Here is a 24562-nt window from a genome sequence, read left to right on the forward strand (position 1 = left end):
CAAGGACAATATAAATCCCCTATGGGTCTGAATACAAGGAAATACAATATGTATAATTACAGTATAGGCTTGAATGCTGTTGTAAGAGAATTTTAAATGGAGCATTTATGCTGTAGCTGCACTTTTCAATCCATAATGCTGGATGTGAGCGTGCATGGAAAGCCCATAAAGCACTGGGCATCTGCTTCCTTTGACCCAGATTCCCAAATGGCACACACTGGGGTAGCCCCACCAGCTCTGGCAGAGATGTGTGATTTATGTCAGGATCTGCTCCTCTCTTTTGGTGAATGCTGCAAACTGAGAATGGCATCATCAGGCAGAATGCAAACAAAGGGATGCCCTTTGAGCAATACATACAGTGTGGAATATGTTTAGGAACTTGCTTCAGGCTGTAGGTTTTAAAGGAATTTCAAATGGACACATCAGGAAAGTAGCACTGTGTCATATTTCACTTTCTCCATTCATTCTGTGAGTCACACGTGAGTCTTGGCTTGGTAACACACACACACAGAGGAGAGATCAATACCAGAGCCAAGACCATGGCAAGATGAACATTTAGTGAACCATTTTCCTTCTCATCTTTCCCTCTTTGGTATCAGGTTAGTTTGTGGTGTGAAATTGCAGCTGAGCCAAGAGCTATCTCAATCTACATCCTTGAACCAGCTGTCAAAGAAAGGCTGTGACTCTCCAGAGCATCACAACCTGCACAACATCCCATTTCCTCTCCACCCCCTGAGCTTGCTCCTTCTTATCTTGGTCTGAGTAAAGAGCAAATCCCCTCATTTCTGAATTTCAGCTGATGATGCTCCCAGGGCATCACAAAGTGAGGTGCACTGAGAGCCAGAACTAGCCATTTTTTTTCTCTGAGTGTTTGTGTGGCTGGTAAGGCAAAAGAAACACCTGTTCCTGTGGAGAACAAGGAAGATCTAGGTCTATTTGTAATCAAGGCTGTCTGCATCTCTCTCAGGAAAAGTAAGGTCTGATGTCCTTTGGGAAGCATTTGCAAGGCCTTTTCTCAACAAACCTTCTCTCACCACAGACAGATGCCATCTGTCTTGCAGCTGGGAGCTAATGGATTCTGCACTGCCAATTTCACAGCAGTGAGCAACGCTGTGATAGAGGAGGCAAGAGGGATTTCCTACAATAAAACTATTTAAAACATTGCAAAGGCACAGGCTGAAACAGCCACGAGGAGCAAAGGAGATGGCAGCATTGAGGGCTGATGGTCCATGCTGGCAGGGATTTCACAGCTCACTGTGCCTCGTGTGTCTCCAGCACCAGGATTTCAGAGTTTTGGGAGAGCTGTCTCACCCGTAACCTGTGCCAGGGTGGGCTGTGGCTCACAAACAGGCTGCTGAGCTAGAGAGTCTGCTATCAACTTTTCTCATATTAAATATTCAATGTCACAGGATAGCTTAAGATGTGCTAAACCCACTCATGAGTCCACCACAGGGTTTTGCAGTGTGTCAAGAGGAGCTCTCTGCTCCCTTAATGTGTTCCGTGCTGCCGGAAACCCAACAATGACATCTCTGCTAAGCAACAACACAAGAGTCTTCAGGTATATTGTATTCTGCCAACTTTCCAAGCCACTTCAGGACTTTCTGATTAAATTTACATAAAATGCGTCCTTCCCTCTTATTCCCTGTTACACACATCAGGTTATTTCTGGTATTCTTGTGGCTGAGATCACCAGTGCTGGGCTACGGGAGCCCATGCTGTGCCTGCAGCATGCAATCAAGGCAGGTTGTGAGAGCACCAAGAGCCTGTCTTGGTCATCCTCAGGGGATTTTCATGCTGGTGTAATGAGAATGAACAAGTTGTTTATCATAAGAGGTCTAACTGGAAAATAATACATTTTTCAGTTCCACGTTTAATAGAGGCAAGCTGGAAAAAATTAAGGTCTGTGAAGTGCAAGCTGGGATAAGAGCTCTGCAAAGGTCCTGGAGAACACACTTGCAGTGGTTGATACAGGAGCCCATTATCTAAGCATCTCAAAGATGACCAAAGGCCAATTCTGCAGAAGACTTGGGTTTTTAAATGAATTATTTTCATGTAGCCCATTAAGAGGGACCAAGATTTGCCTTGAAAACTGAGTCAAGATTCCCCTTAGAAGCAGCTGGAGACTGGATTGTGGATCCAAAACTGAGATTCTTTTTGAAGTTCAAAAGAGGATGAAATACAAGATAAGCTAATAGATAATTAGATAATAGATAATTAAGAATTAGCTACGCGTGTAACTAAAAAGGATGAGTCAGTGAGAAAATAGAGCTCAGCAAGGGTGCAACTATTTAATATATTATCTTAGCTGATCAGTGTGCCTTCATGAGTCATTTGCTTGGAGAAGGAGGGGGATTTCATATTGTTTTTGTATTTTTAATAGGCATTTTTATGGACTTCAGTTATAATAATGAGAGTACCTGACAATTAGTAATGAAATTAGCCTCACTACAGTGAAATATTTCACAGCATGTACAATATTATTCCTAGTACAAAGGTGGAAGCGAAGCAGAAGGAAATTAAACCAAGATTTTCATAAATGTTTCCAAAATAAATAAGCATATATCAATAAATTTTGATAACTGTTTTCTCAGCTCAAAGACAAAAGCAGAATTTACAAAACATTTTTTATACTAACAAATTATTTTTAGCTTATAAATGTCAGATGTTCATTTAAACTCTTTGAAGAGTACGTAAATCTTTTCAGCAGCCAAAACTAATTAGAAATTCCTATTATTATTTTTTTCAGCCATTATTTTTCTGAAACACATTTCCTAGTTAGTGGGGTTGATGTATATGAAGAGATACGGATGTTCCTCTGAAAGAAGAAAACCCAGTAATTAACAGAAGGGGTTTTTTTGGCAGGGATAATGTTCCTTTTTTCTTTTTTTCTCTAAAAACTTTTTCATTTAACGTATTTTATCAGAATGAAATGGTTTAATGAGCAGAGAATTATAGTTGTTCCCAGCTGAACCAGATAGGGCTGCCTTTCGAGGTATGTGGCTCCCATCAAGCTGCATTCACCTTTGCTATGATTTAAACTTCATTCAGGCACAGCCTTGCTAAAAATACTGACAAGTAACTAATCAACTTCCATAAAATGGAATTTTTACCTTCACAATAGGAAGCAGGAGTAGGAGGGAACCTGAAAGATTTGCCTATGCATTTCAAATTAGTCTGACCTATAAAAACGCAAACAGCAAGTGGTTCTGTGAAAATGTAATTCTGGTAGGGCTTTCTGGTTTTTTAGTGATGGGATTTTTCATGCCATCCTTCTTCTCCTTGGAGGAAGCCAGAACCAAAGACAGCACTATGGAGGGACTTGTTTCCATCAGCTACACCTACAAAATGCAAGCTCAGCCAGGTCTTCCTGGACCAAAACAAATTCAGTGTCCAAGAACCAGCGGTAGGTTTGAATGTTTTCTATAAAATAGCAGAGAAAATGGTAACAGACTTGCTTCTGTACAAATGAGATCTGAGCTGCAGCTTCACATGTGCACTTCTGGTTCCAGTTTGTGAGCAGATGGACACAAAAATATTCAGTGCCCAGTGAGCAAAAGCATGGGAAATCAGATCAAAACTCTTACCTAGATCTAGGAGACAGCAAAATGCTCCAGGGCAATCTGAAGATTATGTGGATGGAAATAATAAGAGAGTGCTGGTCTTTGAAGATGTTGATCTGTCCTGTTCTGGATAATTAAAGAGCAAAGTCTAACAGAGGGAGCTGTAGCTCCTGATAGGAATCACCCAAGCTTCACATTCAGGCATTGGCAAAAGGGCCAGATGCTGCAGAGGAGCAGGAGCTCAGCCCAAGCCTGAAACATCAGGGGTCTCATGCTTAATCAAGTTGCACTCTTTGTATGATCTTCCCTGTCATTATGATGCTTTCTGTATGACAGGTGAAGAGGAAAACAGCCCTTTGTAAGCCATTCTTTTTTTAAATTTCCATCCCATTTTTACTTCATTTTCAGTGTTTCCTCTAATATCTGTATTCGAAAACTGCAATGGAATATATTGCTGAAAATCTGTGAGTTCTGTATTTCCATAAGCCAGGTTATCTTTCCAAGGTTACCAGGCGTCTAAGTGATGAATATAAATTCTTCTATACCCATATAAAATTTATTATTTGTCATTTCCGTTGATATTAGAATTTTGCATAGTTGAGTCCTTCTGTTTCATCTCCATACTGTTGGGTAAAAAGTGCCACAGAGATTTCAGTCCCTATAAATCAACAAATTTGCCATGGTAAGCGAGTGCCAAGCTGTCCTCTTGCTGTCTAGTCAAAACTCAAAAGAAATCAGTAGGGAATGGAAGAGAGCACAAGTTCATTTTGCAAGTACTACCCTTTATTTTTCACAGGAATTGAAGATTTTATCTGAATTATTAATTTAGAAAGGCATTTTTTGACACATCAGGTTTGTTCCCCTCTTCAGGTATTTCTTGAGCTTAGCTGGGCAACACATTAATGGGCCACTCCATACCCTGCACTGCTGACCACACAAAGACTCCCTGGCTTCCCTCCCTGGTTTTCCAGGACAGACATAAGAATATTTGCCACCTGGTACTTTTTAGTCCTTATTGTACTCCCTAATTGCACAGAGAAATGGTACCAACAATCCAAGCTTATCCAATCCCTGAAGTGGGAACATGTCCCTTACTCCTAGACACAGAAACAGGTAATGATCCAAGTCCTGTCAATCCAGGCACTGCTTCAAAAGGACTAAATGAACTTCCTGAGAAGGGATGCCAATGACACACCACTGCTACTCAAAATAACTTCTGAAATTTTATAATTGTTGCCATTTTCTTCCAAGGGAAGACATGCAAATGCCTGCCAAGGAGTTCTACTTTTTTTTTTTTTCTTTTTACAAGAAAACTATTCCAAAAAACTGAAACCAGCACCCACAAGAGGAATAGCAACACGTATTTATATTTCGCTAACACTTATCAACACCAACAACAAATCAACCAAATGTCTCTGCAAAACGCTCCTTTCCCCTTCCTTTTCTTTTTTTTCTCTGTCATCCCGCAACCATCACAGAAAACCACATGGGTAAACTTGATCTCAGAGATTATCCTTGTGAAGAAAGAAAGAAAGAAAGTAGCAGCACAGGGGAGGCTGCGGGATCCATCTGCGGCGGGGGCAGGCAGCCAACCTCCCCCAGGCCGCCGCGCATCTGTAGCGGGCTGGGAGCGGAGGATGCAGCACCCTCCTCGCTGGGTGCCACCCAGCCCAGCTCTTACACCTGCAGCTGCTGTCTGGATGACAGCAAAGCGGGCAAAACGCCATCCTGGCAGCACTGCCAGTGTCTCGGGAGGGACTGGCTGGAAGGAGGCGATTAGGCTGGCGTCAGCTGGGGAGGGAAACTGGGGCGAGGAGCTTTGGAGCAGCATGGAAAAGGCAACTGTTCCTGCAGGAGGGAGGGAAGGCAGAGAGCTTGTGCTCTGAGCCAGGCTTCCCACACCTACTGCTGCACCAGGGCCGTTATAAGATCACCACTTATTAGCAGTCCTATTTTGTGTTTTAACTCACCCGAACCAGCTGCTGTGGGAAGGGCCCTCTGGAGTTTTCTGGCACGTTGATGGGTGGGATGACCCAGTCGCGCTTCTGCCGCCGCAGCCCGTTGGCACTCTGGTGCTGCCGCCACGGCAGCAGGGTGTCACTCTGCTGCTGCACCAGCTCTCCAGGCAGTGCCTTCCTTCCTTTGGGCTGTTTTGGAAACAAGAAAACACACCCAGTTAGCTTCGGCCTCGCTTCTCAGGAGCTGTCCCAACAGTGGCGTAAACGGCCACATGGAACAAAGACACAATGCGCTTTACTGGCAGCTCTGCTGCCACTTGGTTTTCACAGAAACACAGAATCAGAGAATCTGCTAGGTTGGAAAAGACCTTGGAGATCATCAAGTCCAACCTATGACCTAACACCACCTCATCCACTAAACCATTCACAAATACATGGAGCTGTCGCTCCCAAGTCAAGACACCTCCCAGAATGGATCCTCTTCATTATACCAGCTGCAAGGAGATGCAGCAGAACACTGGAGGAAAGAAGTTGCTGCCAATTTCCCATAAGTACAATCTTCCAGAACACAAAAAATGGGACAGGATTCCTTTACAGTCCACGGCATGGGTCCAGCTTTATAGTGTGGTATTAAGCATAAGCAGGGCTACAAAAACCTGCAGCCTGTGGTTCTGCAAAAGTATTCTGCCACATGAACCCAACCTCAGCCAGAGGGAGAGTCAGCCCCATGGCTGACAAGGTGCATTAGTTCAGATTCTTAGTGCTTCTTAACAAATTATCTTTATATGAGAGCTGGGTTTTGAACACAAATCCCAAAATATACACCCCTCATCACTGCCTGGGAAGTGTAACACATCTCAGGCACAGTAAATTTTCATTATTTGGTGCGACTTTGAGTCCTTCTTTGTGATTTTTTTTTAAACTATGGATTCTCTGCATGGGATACTTTAGGTTATGTTACAGTGCTATGAATAAAAATGGAAATGGTGGGACCATGGTTTTGACTTAGAGAGGCTGGCTCAGTATTAGAAAATTTATGCCTTATAGAATGATCAGTCAATGAAATGTAGATTTGGGAAGGCTCTTCAGAGGTTATGCAGTCCCAATACTTAAATACTCTGTGGTCTTCTAGGATTCCAGCAATTACTTCTGAAAGTCTGCAGAAAAGATAACTAGCAAGGGCTTTTGTTACCATATGGTGACCCGCACTCCCACCAGAAAATGTTTAAACTTTCATAAATCACAAAGACTGCAAGTCACATTCTTTTCATTTGAGGTAAGATCCAGTGGGAATACTGTTCTCTGAATTTTACAATTTCAGCTATTTTTCTCAAAAAAATCCCAGAAAAACAACTCACTCGCCCCAAACCCAATGCCCCAACACACAAGAACAGTGCAGGAAAAGCTATCAAAGCATTTTCTGAGGCTCTTGCCATTTTAAGGCACATTCACTTTTTGTCTTACTCCAAACATAAAAACCCAAACACCCTCCAAGCAGTTATCTGTAGGCAGTGATTTCAGTGGGAATCATTGCTTCAGGCCTTCTGGTTTGATGTAAATCCATCTATTAGCACATTTCAATTCCTGATTGGGAGGTAAAGAAACAGGCAGTCACCTCTAGACTATATAGTATATAAAAAGTAAACAGTATACAGAAGTTAAACTGAGATGTGGCTCCAGAGCTGTGTGGACCTTCTCCAAAAAGGCTGGAGATACTGAGAGCTGGGCACAGCAGCAAGGAGCCCATTCTCACAGCTTGGCCGTGGCTCTGATCTCTGTTACCTGTGGAGGGCAGACATCCGCTGGCTACGAGGATTGGAAGCACTTGTGCCAAAATGCAGCTATTTTTACTGCAAACCATAAAAACAAGCCTGTTCCAGAGCTGAATTTTCACAGAACAGACAAATATGGTCTTTTCAGTCACAGACAGAGGCACGTTGTGCAGGTCCTGTCTCACACTCATGATGTGGGCCGCATTCACCTAAGTGCTGTTTACACCCCTCCAAGAAAATCACAGCACCACGTTCAATATTAGATGCTCCTCTAAGAATGCTTTCTGAAGTGTGCAATAAAAAAAGCAACAGAATCGTGGTGTGGCAGTGGGAGACTTTCCTGGGATAGTTGGGATACTGGTAGGCACTGCTGACTTCCTCCTTCCCATGGGATGCAATGCTGTATCCAAAAGAGGTTTCATTCGAAAAGGACTTCATTGCCAGAAAGGTATCTTTTCTGAACACTGCTAAAAACAATGTTATCTAAAGAAGACACCCAGAAATGCAGGGCAACATGAAATAGGACTACGAGACATGAGCCACAGAATAGTGGATATCCCCCCCCCACACCTTTTTTTTTTTTTAAATTGGCTTGTGATTCCCAAATGGGAATCCTTTGAGAGCAGGTATTTGGATCAGTTTATATAATTGGCAAGTGAGCATGGGGATAGATTATGAAAGGATGGTCAAATAATTTGTGCTCTGCTGAGTTTACACAGTGGAATGAATCTGAACTAAAGACAGACTTGAGAATTAACACGAGTCCCACAGCTCCGTGTATACTGAAATAATTAGTGTCAGCTCAGCAAGGCAATACCAGCCTTTTTAGTCTGTATGAAATATTTGCTGGCAGGTGACTAGACAGTGACTAGCTTGCTTGTCACTCTTGATGATGTTTTCCTATATTAGAATAAATCATCAACATGACTCTGAATTTGATATGTAGAATTTCAAAAGCATCTTGCAACAACAATTTTTTTTTCTTTTTTTAAACAACAGCTCTTTTTTATCTTCATTTGTTGACAATGCATTCTCATGACCTTAATTTCTCTGGTGTTGTTTAAATATGTTGTACATGTTTTCTGCTGTTTAAAAGCTGTGAGACAAATGCAGTAACAAAGTCTGGTGAGTATAAATGCCAGAACTATTCAGATCTCTGACTGAAACATCCCAGAACATATATGGAATAACAGCATCATCAAAAACTGTGAGTCCCAGAAAACTCTCCAGTGTTTTTGAGCTTGCATGAATTCAAAGTTCAACTCAAAAGCAGAATGTGACACCAAATTCAATTAATTCTAAAATACAGCTTCCAACTCTGATTTTACTGAATAACAACTTTTACTGAGATGACAACTGCTTCTTCTTTCATGGCCGCATTGGCCACATGCTTTATGGAATCTCAGAAAAACTTCCAAAAGATAGAATATTCCTCTACCTTTTGGAGTGCCACCGTGACACAAACTGTCCATAGTCCTTCACAAAACCAAGTCAAGCACCTCTAGTGCTGCTGCTTTGGGCTGGTTTCCCTCCCATTGTTTTTGTGACTGTCTTACACGTGGCACGAGGGTGATGGTGTGCACCACCAGGGAAGGCAATCCATGAAACACGTGCCCAGGGGAAAGTGAAATCCACTCTCCATTCCAAAAATTCCATGGTGACATTTATAACTCATTACAACAGGATCAAACCCTAAACATGGAACATGTGAGCACCATCTTTGGTAATACAAAGATAATTACAGGAGGTTATAAAATAGTCAGATAATTCAGTAATTATGCCTGTCTATCAATTTAGGGCACTGATAAGATAGAAAAATACAGCTGAGCAAAAACAGATGAAAACCTTCAAGATCAAGGGAAAAAGGCAATTACAAAGTATGGGATGAAGAAAAAACAACAGGAGAAGAGTCCATGCTGAGATATAAACTTGTTAGGAGAGTTTGGATCCAGTAGGATCTAATACCTTAGTATTTGTATTGGGGCAAAATCTTTCAGAGCTTGCTGATGAAGCTCAGCAGTCTTGTGCTGGTGGTTTTATTTAAAGGCCAAATTCTGCAAGTCTGGGATTGACACTTGGCTCTGAGCTATCCCATGTCTCTTCCAGTGGGCTTCTGGCCCATAACTGTGACACACATGGACAGTGCCAGCTCTGGCAAATCATAACACAGCCCTAGCATCTTCTGCTGATAAATGCTTCTTTCTCTGGAATGTGCAACTGTAATATTTGTTATGAGCAATCGCAGGGCAGAGGAAGAGCCTCTTGGAGACCATCCTCCCTGTGTTTGATAAGGCAGCTGGAGAGCTGAGAAACAACTGCAGCTCAGAGCAGCAGAATCTGCCCTGCAATTCCCCGTGTCACTTTTTTGGTTTGGGGATTTTTTTTCTGGCTGTTAGTTGAAATCAATTAAAAACATACAGAAGTCAAGCAGAAACCTTTCACTGAGATGGCAGATCAAGCTTTCCAAAAGCAATGTGAAGTTGGAGGAGTTGCAGCCTCAATCACAATCCTATTTTTTCACAATCTATAAGGATTGTGAACAGAACTTTCTTCTCCCAGGCTGCTTCACAGAACATGTAGGGGCATCTTGGAGTCCATGTCAGCAGCTTGGTCTCTCCCAGGAGTCATTTCCAGTCCCTTTTCAGTCTGGAATTGCCTTTAAGGATGGTGAACACAATCTGCTGCATTCAGAAGAGGACATGGAGCTAAATCCCAATGGGACTGTCAGACTCCAAAAGCCAACAACTTCAGGACACCATATTCCAAACTGGTGAGGCTGCAGGGTGCTGCAACCAACTCCGTTTACACCACAATGTGGAGAGCTCAGGGACATTCCTCGTCTGCACCTGGCACCGGGAATAAAGGACAAGTTGGAAAAGCCATTTGGTGAACCCATAATCTCCTGTCAGTGTTGGTCTGCGGCTCATCAGCCTTTCATTTACCAGGAGACTCAGACTAAACCCAACCTCTACTGCTAAAAGAGGCCGAGAAATAATCCCCTGACAGAGCAAGACACGTGGGGCCCCTCCAGCCCTGTCCTGCTGGTGACAAGGCGGCTCCGAGCCGCTGACTTTTCACTAGCCCACAAACAAAACCAGTGAGTGTGAAGGAACACCAGCTTCCACCTTCCGCTACACTTAGCAGTAGCCAGCCTCGCCAGCTGGCTTGTCTCCCCTCCGAGCCAACCTGCCTTTGATATCCGTCAGCCTCTGGCTACGGAGACATCTGGAAGTTATTATCCAGCAGAGCGTATCACAAACCCATTTACATAATATAATATCATATTTTGTGTTCCTGCTTAGCTGAACATTTTGGATCGTTCTAATGTTTGGGTAAATAAACCGCCATTCCCTGCATATAAATAACAAGGGAGTCTTAGGGTACGTTTGTTGGAGGTTAATAATTTCATAGGGCTCAACCCGAAAAATGAAATGCTCCAGATTCTAAAACGTATTATACTTGCACTTGCAATAAAATGTACCTGCAATTGGAGGAAAGGAAATAAGGCCTTTATTTCCCAGGTATCAAACTTATTTATGATTTACCCTGTTTTATTTATATGCCAGTCTTATTATTTTCGTAGGATCTTTAACACTAGACATTTTTCAGAAAAGAATTCTTGGGTTGCTTAGTTCCTCATGTCACTTGTAGGGCTTAACTGAGGCAATGTGTTTTTAATATATTTTTGTCAATACAAGGGGATACAAAGCCACCTTTAGTCCATTGCTCAAACATATTTCCCTTCATCTCCTATATCAATGTACGTTTTGAAAACTGGTACCATTTTCTACCAGGGAAAAAAAAAGAATCTATTTAAAAATATTTAATCTGAAGCATTTTTACTTGTTTCCATGGTAGCTGCAGAAAGGACAGGAGAAAATGATATTTACCAAACAGAAAATAAGACAATGAAAATAGAGCTTAGTTCTTTAACAAAGGGAACATGAGAGTGCTGCAAAATAAACATCTGCATGAATTCTGTTCTAAGGAAACAACATTTTGCTGACATCAGGGATGGCAGTGGAGGACGAATGAACCCTTTTTTCCCAAAATGCACCATTTCTCCAGTTTTTGATCTTTCAGTATAGAAAGATATTCCATTTTGTGTTCTCATACAGTAGAATGAAAGGGTTGCAGAACAAACAGCAAATTTATTTATTTTACGGTAATTGATTCCTTTTTTATTTAGGTCATTGCTGAATTCGCTGAAGTTGGAGACAGGGAAAAAAAAGTAGTTTTAAAAAGATCAGACTTTTTATTTTAGACTTTAATTTATTATAGTTGTGCCATGTGAAGCTATTATTTAGGAACTGCATAGGTAAGGAATCCATATTCTGTTTTTCTCCTTATCCACCCTCTAGAACGCTGCGATGACTGCCTGTATTAGCTTTATTTACTAATAGTTGTAAGCTGTGGCAAATTTAATCAAAGATAGCTTCATGTCACATCCCATTACCATCACAGCATAAATTGCCATTCATGAATGATTTGTGTCAAAGAGCTCTGAAAACTATTGTTTTAGCAGCAAGATGTTCCAACATGCACAGCTCTTCAGCAGGGGCATTAAATTAATGTGTTTGCAGAGAAGCCACTAATTGACAATGAGATGGGATTTTGGCAGTACACTTCCACTTTAAAGATAATGAACAGTGTTCAAATACAGAGAAGAGCCCCCTCTGCTCCTGAAACTATACTAATAATTTCTGGTACAAACAGGAATAGAGGGAACCAATCCTGACAGGATATTTTCAGTACCCAAGCAAGCTGTTTGATCATCACGACTTCCAAAAGCAAACAGTGGAATTGCAGCGTTTGTGACCTTTATCAAATCTGGCTACGTACAGTCAGGAATGTTATGTTTGGTTAGGAACTCATTAAACAAAATTACCTCTCCATTTATAGAAACCATACAAGTACAGTATAAAACATTTTAATTAAATCAGCTAGTTAAGCAAAAATTCATTACTTTGTGTTTTTATCAGCTAGCAGTGGGGCTGCATAGAGCAGTTTGCATTAGAGTCAATTAGTAAGAAAAATTGTCAGATTTGGCAAGTGCATGAGCTTCCAGAACACATCAGCTGACAGGGAAGAAAAAGTTTGACTAAAAGCTAACCAAGTTACTGCCCTCAGAGGAGGAGAATGAGCCACGTAACACACACAAATGCATCAACCATGCCAAAACCCCTCATTCCTGAGGAGTCAGTGTCAAAGCTCTACATGCCCTGTTCCTTGAGAGCTGAAAAATGAGGCATGCATGCAAATTTAGGGTTGTTAGGTATCTGGCTGGCTTTGCAGGCTTTTGAAAATTTTACCCGACGGAACTAGTAAAATGTGATCAGCGTGACCGAGGAGTCAAAATGTTCCTTGGTGTTGCAGGGCTTCAAAGAAAGAAAAAAGCTGAAGAAGAGTAACAGGTAAAACCAGGGAATTTTTAAATAGGGAGAATACGGCACACTGACTTGAGTGTCGGGTAGGAGCAGATCCTTTTATGCAAAAGGTGCAGCAGGATTCTTTGTGGGTTACTGTAATTAAATGCTGAGTTAAGTCTGGACTCCAGAGAAAAGAGATGCACCAGCTCTGGGCATAATGCATGTGGTTACCACAGAAGGCTCTTATTTAAAAAAAAAACCCCAAATACATGTTACTCTCTTTGATCAGGAAACCTCACAAGGTTGGTGAGGGCCCCAGGGACACAGGCTGCAGCAAATGCCTCTGGGGATGGAGCTTTTGGGGTGCCTGCTGACCAGGCTGGGACAGTTGATTTCCCAGTAGAATTTAACTGAAATCAGAAATCTCCTGAACTCACCCACACCTTCTGTTGGGTTAAGTTATCACCAATTTAAGTTGGAATCCAGCCAGTCACCGGAGCACTTCAATAGGCTTTGCTTTTGTGCTGCAGAGTCAGGATGGGTGCGGGCAGCACTCGCTTCATTACTGAGCAGACACAAAATGCCCACGGGATCTCTAAGGGATGGGAGGTTCAGCTGGGAAGGAGAGGCAGAGCTGTGCTCAGACTTATTCTGTGGTACCACACGGATGATTAGAGGCACCTCCTGGCCAGTGCACTCTCTCAGGGTTTCAAGTGATCTTCCTCTTCCATTCTGTGCAGAATACCATAATAAAGCAGGTATGTTAGAAATCCACCTGCCTTTGGTGGAATCTTTTATGGTTCCCACAGGTTTCCAGCATCTGTGATACTTTTCTTGTCACTGTCAGACTTTGAATATTGCAAGAGCTGTCAATGGACAGAGGATGACATCACCCCCAAAGCACAGCTCTGGATGTACTTTTCCTCCTCATTTTAAGGCTTGAACTTCTTCTCCCAACAAGGTAAGTTCTGATGAGATTGTTTCTTTGCAAAGCTCCCCACATCAACTTGACCTTTTCACACTCCTTTTGTAAGATCTAATCTCACAGTGCTCCTCAGGTAGGATTGTTTAAGAAACATCTAAATTACTGTTGTACTCTACCTTCTAGTGTTTACAAAGAGACACTTCTATCTTCAAGTTAATGTCATTCTCATAATTGGGAGAAGCCATACACAATGGCTTCAGAAGTACAAGTACTTCTCAAGAGCAGGGCTATTAAATCACAAAATACTCATAACTCATCACCTGAAGGTTGGGAATAAAGGTGGTAGATCTTGTCACATAATATACAGTGAAAACCTCTACTGCAGCTTGGAGTCAACTCACTCATCCCACACCTAATCTTGAGAAAAATGTCTGAAATATCTGGGCTAGTAATCAGAGTCCTTCCTTCTCAATAAAACTTCAAAAAAATATCTGAAAACATGGTTCCAAAACACATTTCTTTCTAAAAGTCAGACTACAAGTGCTCTTCATCACAGAAAGAAGTAGGAGCAAGCCTACCCCTTAAAAGCCTGTGGAAAATTGTAATCTCATTTTATTTTTCTAAAGCCACAAGGTTCAAAAGATACATGAATTGAAATAATCATAATGAATTAAATGTAACAATACTCCTCCTCTTCGTAATGTTTGCAAGTAAAAGATCACAAGAGATTTAAAAGATCACAAGCGCTGCTGCTACTTTAGCACAAAGCAAAGTAATTCAGTCTGGTACTTCTCCTCAGTGCTAGCATGAGAATTTGCCCTTTCAAGTTATCCTTTGGTTATTTCAAGAGGCTCTTGAGAAAAGACTGTTCTTCTTTTTTTTCTCCAATTCCAGAGTGCACCTAAGAAGTGCTCAAATTTGACCGTGAGGACGCATTCAATTTATCTCCATTTGCAAGATGGAATTCAGTTTAAATGCTTTGCTTGGTGGGGACAGTGTTTGAGATTCCACTCCTTGCTGGGACTGGAGGCCCTCAGGCCACCCTGCCCTGCTGGGCACCCATCCCTGGGTCCTCTCCTCACTCCTCCAGCCTGGACATGCCAGAGGGTCACTACCTCATCCAACAATCCAGGACTGGCCTCAGAGGCTGGCAGGAACCAAAATCCTCTTTGACACTGAGCTTCCACCGATCTGTCTCAGCTTGCTGGGCTAAAGGAAAGATCCTGGACACTCAGAGCCCCTAAAAAGAAGTTTATTTTAATAAACTTCTTAAGTAACTTTAAGATGTGCCTGTATGAAGCAATTTTTGTCTGTACTCAAACTCACGTTTACAAGCAGCTGTCATCAGATTATCACAGCAATGAAGGTATTTTTAAGATATCCGGTTCCAAAATATTTTTTTAAAGTGGCAGTCAGACTTCAGCAGTTACCAACAAAGAACATGAAATGGGAGGTCAAAAGCTTTGATCTGGCAAGGGCAAGGAACACATCAGAGGCAGGAGCAAGCAGCAGTCCAAGGGGTTTGTTTTATCAGAAAAAACTTATTTCCGTGTAGGCAGTTCAAGCCTTAGGACTTCTTTTTGTTTGAAGGAAGACAGATTTGGAGTGAATTTCACTTACAGATGGTCTTTTGAGCACGGCTTTCAGCCTGACCCTTGGTATGATGCTGACTGCTTGAGAACTAAAGGCAGCAAGTGCAGCGCTTGGAAACTTCCCGTAGTGGGCTGATTTTCTAAGGCAATGAGCACCTGGGTGTCACATCTTATCCTGGCTTCAGCACGAGGCAATGGGATCCAGCACACCTGAAAATCAGGCCAGGGAAGTTCACGTGTTTCCACAAACACCAGTCTCTCCTCCCGCAAGGATTACATGTGAGATGTTCAAATTCACTTAAGCATGAGGTCAGGCAAGTTCATCAGATGCATCTTCATTAGACTTGCACAATTATCATGAGCAGTCTCACTGGTAACAATTATATGATACTAATTTATTAGTCAGCCTCTTTCTCATCTTTTCCCCTGATCTGATTTGTTAAAACCCCAAACAATGTCTCACAAGTTATCGGAAGGAAACAGAAATCTGTGTGCACTCTCCCTGACAGATAAATCCAGGTCTTGCTTCATTGATGAGATACAGAAATAAAAATTATTCCAGCTGCCATTTTGCTGGATTTAGTTACTGCCTTGGATCCCTGTGGAGGTAGTGAAAGAGGACAGTGCCAGTGTAATGACCCAGTACTTAAAATATGCACCATTATTGTCAGAAAAAGGCACGATGACAACTAAACCCTCTTTTTTTCAGCCCTTCTCTAGGGATAAAACAATTTGATGGGGCAAACTCACATCACTCTGATGCTGTAGATAACATCTCACCCCAGTGCAGGGAAAAGAAGGAAGAAAAATGAACACACTTTTTCTTTTTTCCTCCAGGTGCACTCGCTCAAGAGTGTCAGGGAGACCAGAAGCACACTGGAAGCACAAATCTCACTTAAACTCTGATTTTCCTCCCTCAAGGGCGGGCTCCCCAGCTCTGTGCAGAGCATCCTGGCTGCACAATAACCCAGGTCATGAACCAGAGCAGTGCTGAATAAGCCTTTCTGTGCCCAGAGACCTTTGTGCTTGTGATCAGCAATAAAAGGCTGTACTTGGAATTTAAAACCTCAGCCAGGTAAAATACCACAGACGATTACTTAAAGGCTTTAAATAAAAAATAAAAAAAAACCCCAAACCCAAAAAACCCACCAACACCCCCCCGCCCCAAGAAAATCAAAACAAAAAAAAAAACCCAAAAAACCCCACCCCAAAACCCAAAACCAACCAACCAAAAAAAACCACCCACAAAAAAACCACAACCAGGCCTTCTGTCTGTAGGAATCCATTTTTCACATTCACACTGTATGGCTGTGGACTCATAGCTGGGTTATGAAAGCAGCCCAAAATAAGATGAGACATAATAAAACACAAGCTGGGCTTAAGCAAGAATTGATTTCTGACAGCAGTTCTCAATGTTTTAAACACTAGCTGCAGACCTCATGTATTTCCAAATTTAATTGCACAATTCCCAGTGATTTAACATTACAAAAATTTACATATTTCCATGCTCAGAATCTGAAAAGCTCAGACAAAGAGAAGCTTTGGTTGACATAAACACGGTTCAAAAAAAACCACCATGTTTTTTTCCCAAACTAAGTCACTGGCAGCAGATGACTGACATCTTACATGTGCTGAATATATCCAGTACCTCTAAGCTCTTTTGCTGTGAACTCCTTTCTATGCTGTATTTCTACAATCTGGATTTTAACCTGTGAGGGGAGAACTACAGAAAAATAGATAGCTGAATAAATACAGAAGACAATTTGCCAGATGTGCTTTAGACACATGAATTTTTTTTAAAAAAACCCTGTCATTATAAATGAGAATGTCAGAACTTCAGATGGGATGAGCCAACACAGGGGGTGGAGGAAGCTGATTTTCAAGGAATGGTGAGGAGGAGCTGGGACTCATGGACACAGAGGGCAGGTGTGGAGTGTGAAGGACAAATGGCACAATATTTCTACTCATAATCGGGAAGATTTGAGTTTCTCTAACTAAAATACAGGACACTCTGAAGACTGCAGTCCTCAGCAATGTCACTGTTCACAAACATAATCTTCATTTTTACACTTTTGGTTGAATCAATATCCAATTTTTCGAAATAATAGCATGCACTCTTAGAAAATAAGACATTACACTGCCAATTCCAGATAAGTAAAGCCTGGCTTTACTTTGTTTTCTTCTGGAGCATTATCCCACTCAAGTTCATCTTTCACAAATGCTGACAACAACCCACAAAGACTTTATATTATTTCATAAAATAGCATCTTTTCTCTTTTCTCCTTTCTTTTCTTCCCTTTTCTCTTTTCTTTCCTCCTTCCTCCCAAACTACACCCACAGCCCTGACTGATACCTTCAATTGGAACAACAGGCAGCCAGACAAGAACAGAAGAAGAAACTTTATCTTAAGTATTTATTGTTAGGCTGGAATATCACTCAGTTTCCTCTGGGGTAATTCAGCACTCTTATGGGAAATGTGTGACCTCATTTGCATTTTCTAATTGAATTGCTATCAGGTTTCCTGCAAGACTGAACAAAAAAGTTCCTTGAGTTACTAACATCACTTGTATTAATCAGAAAAAAAAAGTTTACATTCAAGTGTTTGCTGGGGAGGAGGGGAAATGTATGCTCCATGTATCATAAAGTACATTTTTAAAGTATTTGCCTTCTTTTCTATCATTTCACCCTACTAGCATGACTAATGTAGTAGTTAGAACTCTTTCTTTACAGTGGTTTTTCAGTCTGGCAGGTTATTCATTCATCTAAAGCAACCAGCACATTTAAGAGGCCAACAGTGTAAAAGAGGAGAAACTGTCACTGTGTTGGGTCCCTGCCCATTAAAATGTCAGGTTGCATCAAGGGGAAGGCTCAGCTGGAGGATCTGGGGCAGCTCTGGACACCAAACCTCCTGATTTTGCAGTGAAAGCACACAAGGGGAGGACTGTCCCAACAAGAAATGATCTGCTGCCTTGGAAACCCTTGGCCACCACCAAAGTGCTCTCAGGCTGTTACACAGATTTTCAGTCACCCACACTGTGACAGGAAATGATCACGGATCCAAAGGATCATTTATTGGTGGATTAATCCTCTGTGCTCTCTGGGAAAGCAGCCCACTGTCCCCACTCATTGGCTCACTCCTGACCCCCCCAAATCCCATCCAGTATCCCAAAAACATTGATTTCTCCTACAGCATTTATTCTGTTTTATAACCTCCACAATAAACCAAATGTCTAATAATGGCCATTCTAGGAGGGCAGGTTTTGATGCAGTTTTAATCCCCGGATAATCACAAACTAAATTCTGATTTATCCTTTCAGAGGGGATTCTGAGGGGCACCAAGGCCCCTGTCAGAGGGGCTGCCCTTGCTGAGGGCCATTGCTCATGGAGCTGAGGAGGAGCAAAGTAAAAGGACTTTTTTTTTTTTTTTTGTGCTGCAGGTGCCAACAAACAGTGACCAGCAGGTGCAGTAACCAAATTTCATGCCTATTATTTATAATGTCTGGGAACTGTTCAGCATTTTCGCAAAATCAAGTCACAAATTTACAAAGTAAAATGGAAATAAGTGGATGAACCAGAAGAAAACTGGTCTCCCACCCTCTCTCAGGTCACCTCCTCCTTTCTCTCCCACATTTGCCATCTCTGTATCCTGAGTATAACAAAACACTCTGAAATGTCTTTTTTAGAAAAATCTGTGTAGTTCTGCTTGAGTCATATTATTCTACACAAAACCAAATGTGAAATCTGCTTCTAGTAAAAGCCACAAAATGTATAAGGGTCATGGCCTGAAACATACTGAACTGGATATTGTAAGGTTTGGGGTTCTTTTTTTCCAGCACAAACACTATTATTTTTTAAAATAATCTCATAATCATATTTATTTCTTTAGTAAACAAAGGATTATTTTGCTTGCAAAAACCACAGGCATTTAAATAAAACACAAGTCAGATGCCTGCTATAGGGACTCACAATAAAACTGCTTATGACCTTGTCATTAGTCTTGTTTTCCATATTTTTCCAGCCTCAAACTATACACTAATAAGGCTTTTAGAAAGGAGGGATATGAATTTTAAGAAGCTTAGCTCTCTCTGTTTTCAACCAGAGTTCAGATTACATTAACATTAGATGAATTTCCAACCAAATATTCTACTAAAACAGAAATGTGTGCTTATTCAGGTTTTTTTTCTGAGAAGAAGTTTAAAGCAGTATATAAGACATCTTACTTTGTTCCTTCAATATTTAATTACTTCTAGAAGGAAGCACTATTTCTTTGGCTAGAAATGGCAAATAGAGTTCACAATAACAAACCAGGCTTAATTACATCTTGCAGAAGCCCAAGCCTTACTGAACAGCAGCCCAAGTGTATTCATATGACCCTAAACCCTACAAAACCTTAGGGGTCAGCCCACCGGGCAAGTGAGAGGTTTAAGTCTGTCCAAGACTCTTCCTTTTTGTCTCAAAAATGTGGCAAAAGTTCTCCCAAATGGACAGAGTTACGTGGTGGAATTACAACAACTTGACACAGAAAGATTCTCCTTCTTCCCCCACCCTGCCCAAGCACTACAGAAAGGATGATAGCAGAGGCCAGTCCTGCTGTTTGCTGTTACTGTGGTGCATTAATCCAAATTACAGCCATGGCCAAGAGACCCCACCTGTCCCTGCAGGAGCCATGGCTGCCCCCAGGACACACACCTTCATCCTCACCCTGCAGATCCAGCAATAAATCAGGTTCTTGAAACAATTCCCTGATGAATCCTGCCCAAATGTCACCCCCCAAGCAGCCCAGCATTGTGTTGTTAGAGCCAGCACCAGAGAAGATAACTGCATTTACTCCTTTGTGGAAAAGGATCTTCAGCCCAGGCTAGCACTGAAAATGAAAAGGTGAACTGCTGCTGCCAAAAATGGTATGGAAGAGGTGGGAAAGTGACAGTTTCTCCAGGGGCAGAGCAGAAGAAATGTGTTTGCATGGAGCAGCCCCCAACTTCAGCGCCTCTGTGCAGCCCACCACCACATTCCACTGAAGGAACACTGCTCTCAGACTGCTGGGCAGGGACAGAGCCCTCCTGCTTTTCAGCTGTGTGTATGGAACAAAAGCAGAAAGAAACCATCTGTACCCTTCTGACTGAGCTCTGGCTCTGGCTGTTCCCAGCCGGGGTGGCGAGGGAAGATGGGGCAGAGGGGACGTTTGGCACCGTCGTGCCACACTGTCACTGCCTGCCCCACGTGTCCCTTATCAGCCAGCAGCAACACTCCCCGTCCTTGCAAGGGAAGGAACGAGCCCAAATCTCCCCTCTGGAAGCTGCAGGGCCAGGCAGATTGCTCGCAAGAGTGACTCTGAAAACCGGGGAGATGAGGAGCAGGGCAGAGCTGCCAGTGCACGACTCCAGGCCTGAGCTGTCACAAAAGGAATCTGGACTTTAAACCATCAAGAAGATGGTTGACTTGGACTTTTCACCCTTCATCTGCTGGTTTCACTTGGAGTCAAGAGAGATTATCAGCAGTGAGGTGCAAACACGATGTACATGCCCTCACAGTGTATGACAGAGACAAATGGTCACTTAAAAATACGGAAGTGTGAACTTAGAGAACATTTCCCTCATTGGAAACCTTAAATAATTTCTGTCAGAGAGGTTCAAGGATCATTTGTAAGGAATTTGATGCTGCTCATGGTATCTCCTACTTGGACACTTCCTTATGAAGCACAGACCAGGCAACACAAACACTTTGGGCCAAAGCAAAGAACAAAGCAGAAGAAAGAGCTTTGAAAACAACTCTGACCTTGTGTCCGTTGTGTTGGGACTTCTCTGCCACCAGAAACCTGACCATGGCCTCCCATCTGGCCAGGGTCTGGGGGTCCCAGGCGGTCACCACCAGGATCAGCTGCTTGGAGGGCACCTGCAGGTGGTGGGCAGCATAGAGGGTCCCATCTGCCCTCACCTTGAAGTCCAGGCTGTTGGTGTCGTACCGCACGCCCTTGTTACCAGCACAGTTGTTAAATTTTACTAGAACAGAGAGGAAGAGATGGGAGAAATGTGTGAGATTGGAGTGATAAGGAAAGCAATCAAATACAAGTTTCAGACATTTAATTTTCACTGATGTCTTCTATATCTCTAATAACCATCAAGGAAATGATTTAACTGTTTCTTCGACCTTTCAGGAGTGCTCTTGTGCTTTATCTCTGTTCCCCAGGGAAGAAGTTGTAAGCCATTTTTAAAGTATTTGATACAGTTTCATTAGATCTCAAACACAGCTGTTCCCCATTTCTACAAGTGGATTTCTCCCTTGTTGCCATTATCTTTTAAATTCAACTGGAGTCTATTACCCACGCTGTGCGTATTTTTTTTCAGGAAATGTTCTCCATTTCCCTAACCCTTCAATAACCTACTTATCAGATAGCCTATTTGCACATTCTTAACTGGAATTCAAAAGCCCATAACAATTCCATTATCAGAAATATAAAAACAACAAAAAAAATTTAACAGAGAAATAAAAGTTGAAACTATTTTGGAGCACGCATCTGCTGCTGGAACTGGACCCCCCCATCCTGAGCTGCATTCCCACCTTGGCCCACTCCTCACATGTTACAGCTACTGCAAAAAGGAACTGTAAAACCATGTTTCATAAACCATAACGTGTCATTTGAAAGCCTACTTTGTCAGATCAAAGCTCCCTAGTCGCTGATATTTCTATTTTCGCCTTTTTTTTTTGGTCAAAGTCTTTCACAGTCTAGTTTGAAAACTATTTTTATTGGCATTATGAAACATGTCACATACATTAGACCAGAAAAACCCCCCGACCCTACTATATGACAGAATTGACAAATCTGATAGAAATTGAACCTGCAGCTAATAACACAGGAAACAAAACACTTTCTGCTATTTGAGTAATCCACGGGGCGGAACACACATGTGGTGAAGGAAAACATATTGCACTCGTAAAAACATCTCAAGTGAGTGAGAACGGAGGCACGGAGCTCCAGCTCGGATCGTTAGACGGGCGCTCACGCTGAGATGCTCCAGCCTGCCTGGAGATGAGGAGAAACCTGCTGGGCCAGCTCTGGTGGGCTTCAGCAGGCCCTGAATTCCTGCAGAAGAAGGGCTGGGTCAGATGGATCCGACCCAGGCTGGCTGTGGTGGGAGAAGGGATGCGGAGCACTCCAGGCGAGAGGAGCTCCTGGGACAGTTGTACCCCAGCTGTCCCTTTCCCCCTGTACCCACCACAGCTCTGCAGCACTGCTCTGAGCTGAATCAAGGACTAATTTGGACTTGAATTAAAAAAAGAATAATGAACCATGGGACAGGTGAAAGCAAAAAGCAGGCAGGAAATGGCTGAACCCATCAGGCTGTCAAAGCCCCTGGCCACATCAAATACAGAGAAATGAGGAGCAGACTGTGGCACAGGAGGGGAAAATCCTTCTCCTCCTTCACCAGACTCCACCCCTCAATAACTGGGGTGCTGTGATCACGTCCAAGCTGTACATCTACAGAGGCTTTCTGTGCTGTGTATTTATTTAGACCACACTGATACATTTTTATGTGCATGGTGGGAAGTGTTACCAAATGCCGCAACAACTGCTGGGCACAAACAGCGAATGTCACACATTGATTTATAAAAAAATAAGATGGATAAAGTCATCTAGTACATAAAATCAATCTGAAAGCCCTGGATGAGGGCAAGCACACACAGGGTTTGCTGGCACCTACAAGAACTGGGATAATCTCAGAGACCTGTGAGGGGAGATACCCTGGACCTCTGGGACCACCCTGCTGGGGGATCACCTTCATCTCTCCGGAATTTCTGCAAATCTCCCTTGCATTCACAGCTACAATAAATATGTGTGAACATATCAAGTGCATCTTCACTTCGAAATGTTCTCTATTTTCAGCTCAACGCCATGGTCACTGCTACAAACTTGGCACATCAGCTGCTGTGATGCTGCACCCCTCTGCTGTGTAGTGGTCACATAAAACTCAAGTTCCATCCCTACTCCCCAAGCACCCACGTATCATACACTGAAAGACATTTAAATAAGAGAGAAAGGAGTGATAATAACTGCACATTAAAAAACATATCAGAGCTTACTTTGATTTTATTGAGATTAAAAGAAAGCCCTACAGTGTACCAGTAGTCTGAGAGAAAAAAAAAAAACCCACCAAAAAACAAACCCTTTCTATACGTGTTTGTAGTGATTTCAGCATTCAAAGTACTTAAACATCTGCTTAAGACCCAGCTCGTGGCTCCAAGATGCTGCTCTGGTGTCATATGTCACTGTGTCGACTTTTATGCTCCATTATCTAAAAATGGCTACCTCGTAGACAAAGTCCCTCTGTGACTTGCTAATTACTTCCATTAGTTTAAAACAAACTTGACTAGGGATGGAGAAAATCCTGAGAGAAATCGTCTGATTTTTTTTCTTTTTCTTTTTTTACCAAGCCCCGTCTCTGTCCCACATTGCTCCTCTCAGGTAGCACAGGTAGGTGAATACTCAGCACGGGATTAGCACAGCCAGCTGCTCTCCTAAAGAGCCCTTAGGAACTGCAAGAAAAGCTTCAAGGACACAAAGATTCCACAGTTTTCAGTCACTCTGCACAGCAGCAGCGGGCCCTGGCTCACCAGGGCAGCTTTACAGGAGATTCCAGCCCCACAGGGATGACCCTGCTGGGCTCTGTCAGGCAGAGGAGCAGCTCTGGCTCCAGGCACTGCTCATCCACAGCACAGAAAACACACTGGAAATGCAGGAGAGCTCAGCTGCTCCCATTTCCATCACAGGGAAGGGCACAGCTCAGTGCTGGGTGAACAGTCACACCCAATGACCTTGGAGGTGTTTTCTAACCCAAATGATTCTGTAGTTAGAAATCCTAAGTCATCCTTTCTGCAGCCCTTTGAAAATGAGTCCTTGGGATGTTGCAAGATTACTGAGCTGCATTGTTTATCTTATATATATATAAAAGATCCACATAATCTATAAATCTCATTTAGATATATTTATATAGAAAATATTTTCCCCAAATATATGTGTACAGGTTTAGGGGGAAAAAAAAAAAATCAAGCTATTGTTCTATAATAAATAGCATAGCTCAAGGAAACAAAATCTCATCCATACTTTCAAATTCTACCTCTTATCCCTACTCTTTGCTCTTGTGGAGACAGGAATTAAAATTTCATTCAGTGGCAGAGAACTTTTGCTTTTTTCCCCCTCTTTTTCTCCTTTAGAAATCTCTAAGTCTGTGGAATTTGCAGTTGATGCAACTCTTGACTTTCAAATAATGCAATAAATAAATAAACCTTGGCTGTGTTTACTAGACTTAGAACTCTTTGTGGACACAAATCAATCTTTCTTTGACCAGTCTCAAGCCTAAAGAACACCACACAAATTCAACATTCAAAAG

At 42.3% G+C, this 24562-nt stretch overlaps 1 protein-coding gene across 1 annotated transcript in view; it reads right to left on the reverse strand.

Annotated features, from left to right (window-relative positions):
• Positions 1 to 24562, reverse strand: part of CDH4 (cadherin 4) — a 421793-nt gene that overhangs the window by 146858 nt on the left and 250373 nt on the right. Inside the window, exons 3-4 of the mRNA XM_066330899.1 lie at positions 20952 to 21175; positions 5531 to 5707 (exon numbers count right to left, since the gene is read on the reverse strand). Of these exons, the coding sequence (XP_066186996.1) occupies positions 5531 to 5707; positions 20952 to 21175 (401 nt within the window). The remainder of the gene's footprint in view (positions 1 to 5530; positions 5708 to 20951; positions 21176 to 24562) is intronic.

This window comes from Sylvia atricapilla, chromosome 16, assembly GCF_009819655.1.
Source record: "Sylvia atricapilla isolate bSylAtr1 chromosome 16, bSylAtr1.pri, whole genome shotgun sequence".
Lineage (NCBI taxonomy): Eukaryota > Metazoa > Chordata > Aves > Passeriformes > Sylviidae > Sylvia > Sylvia atricapilla.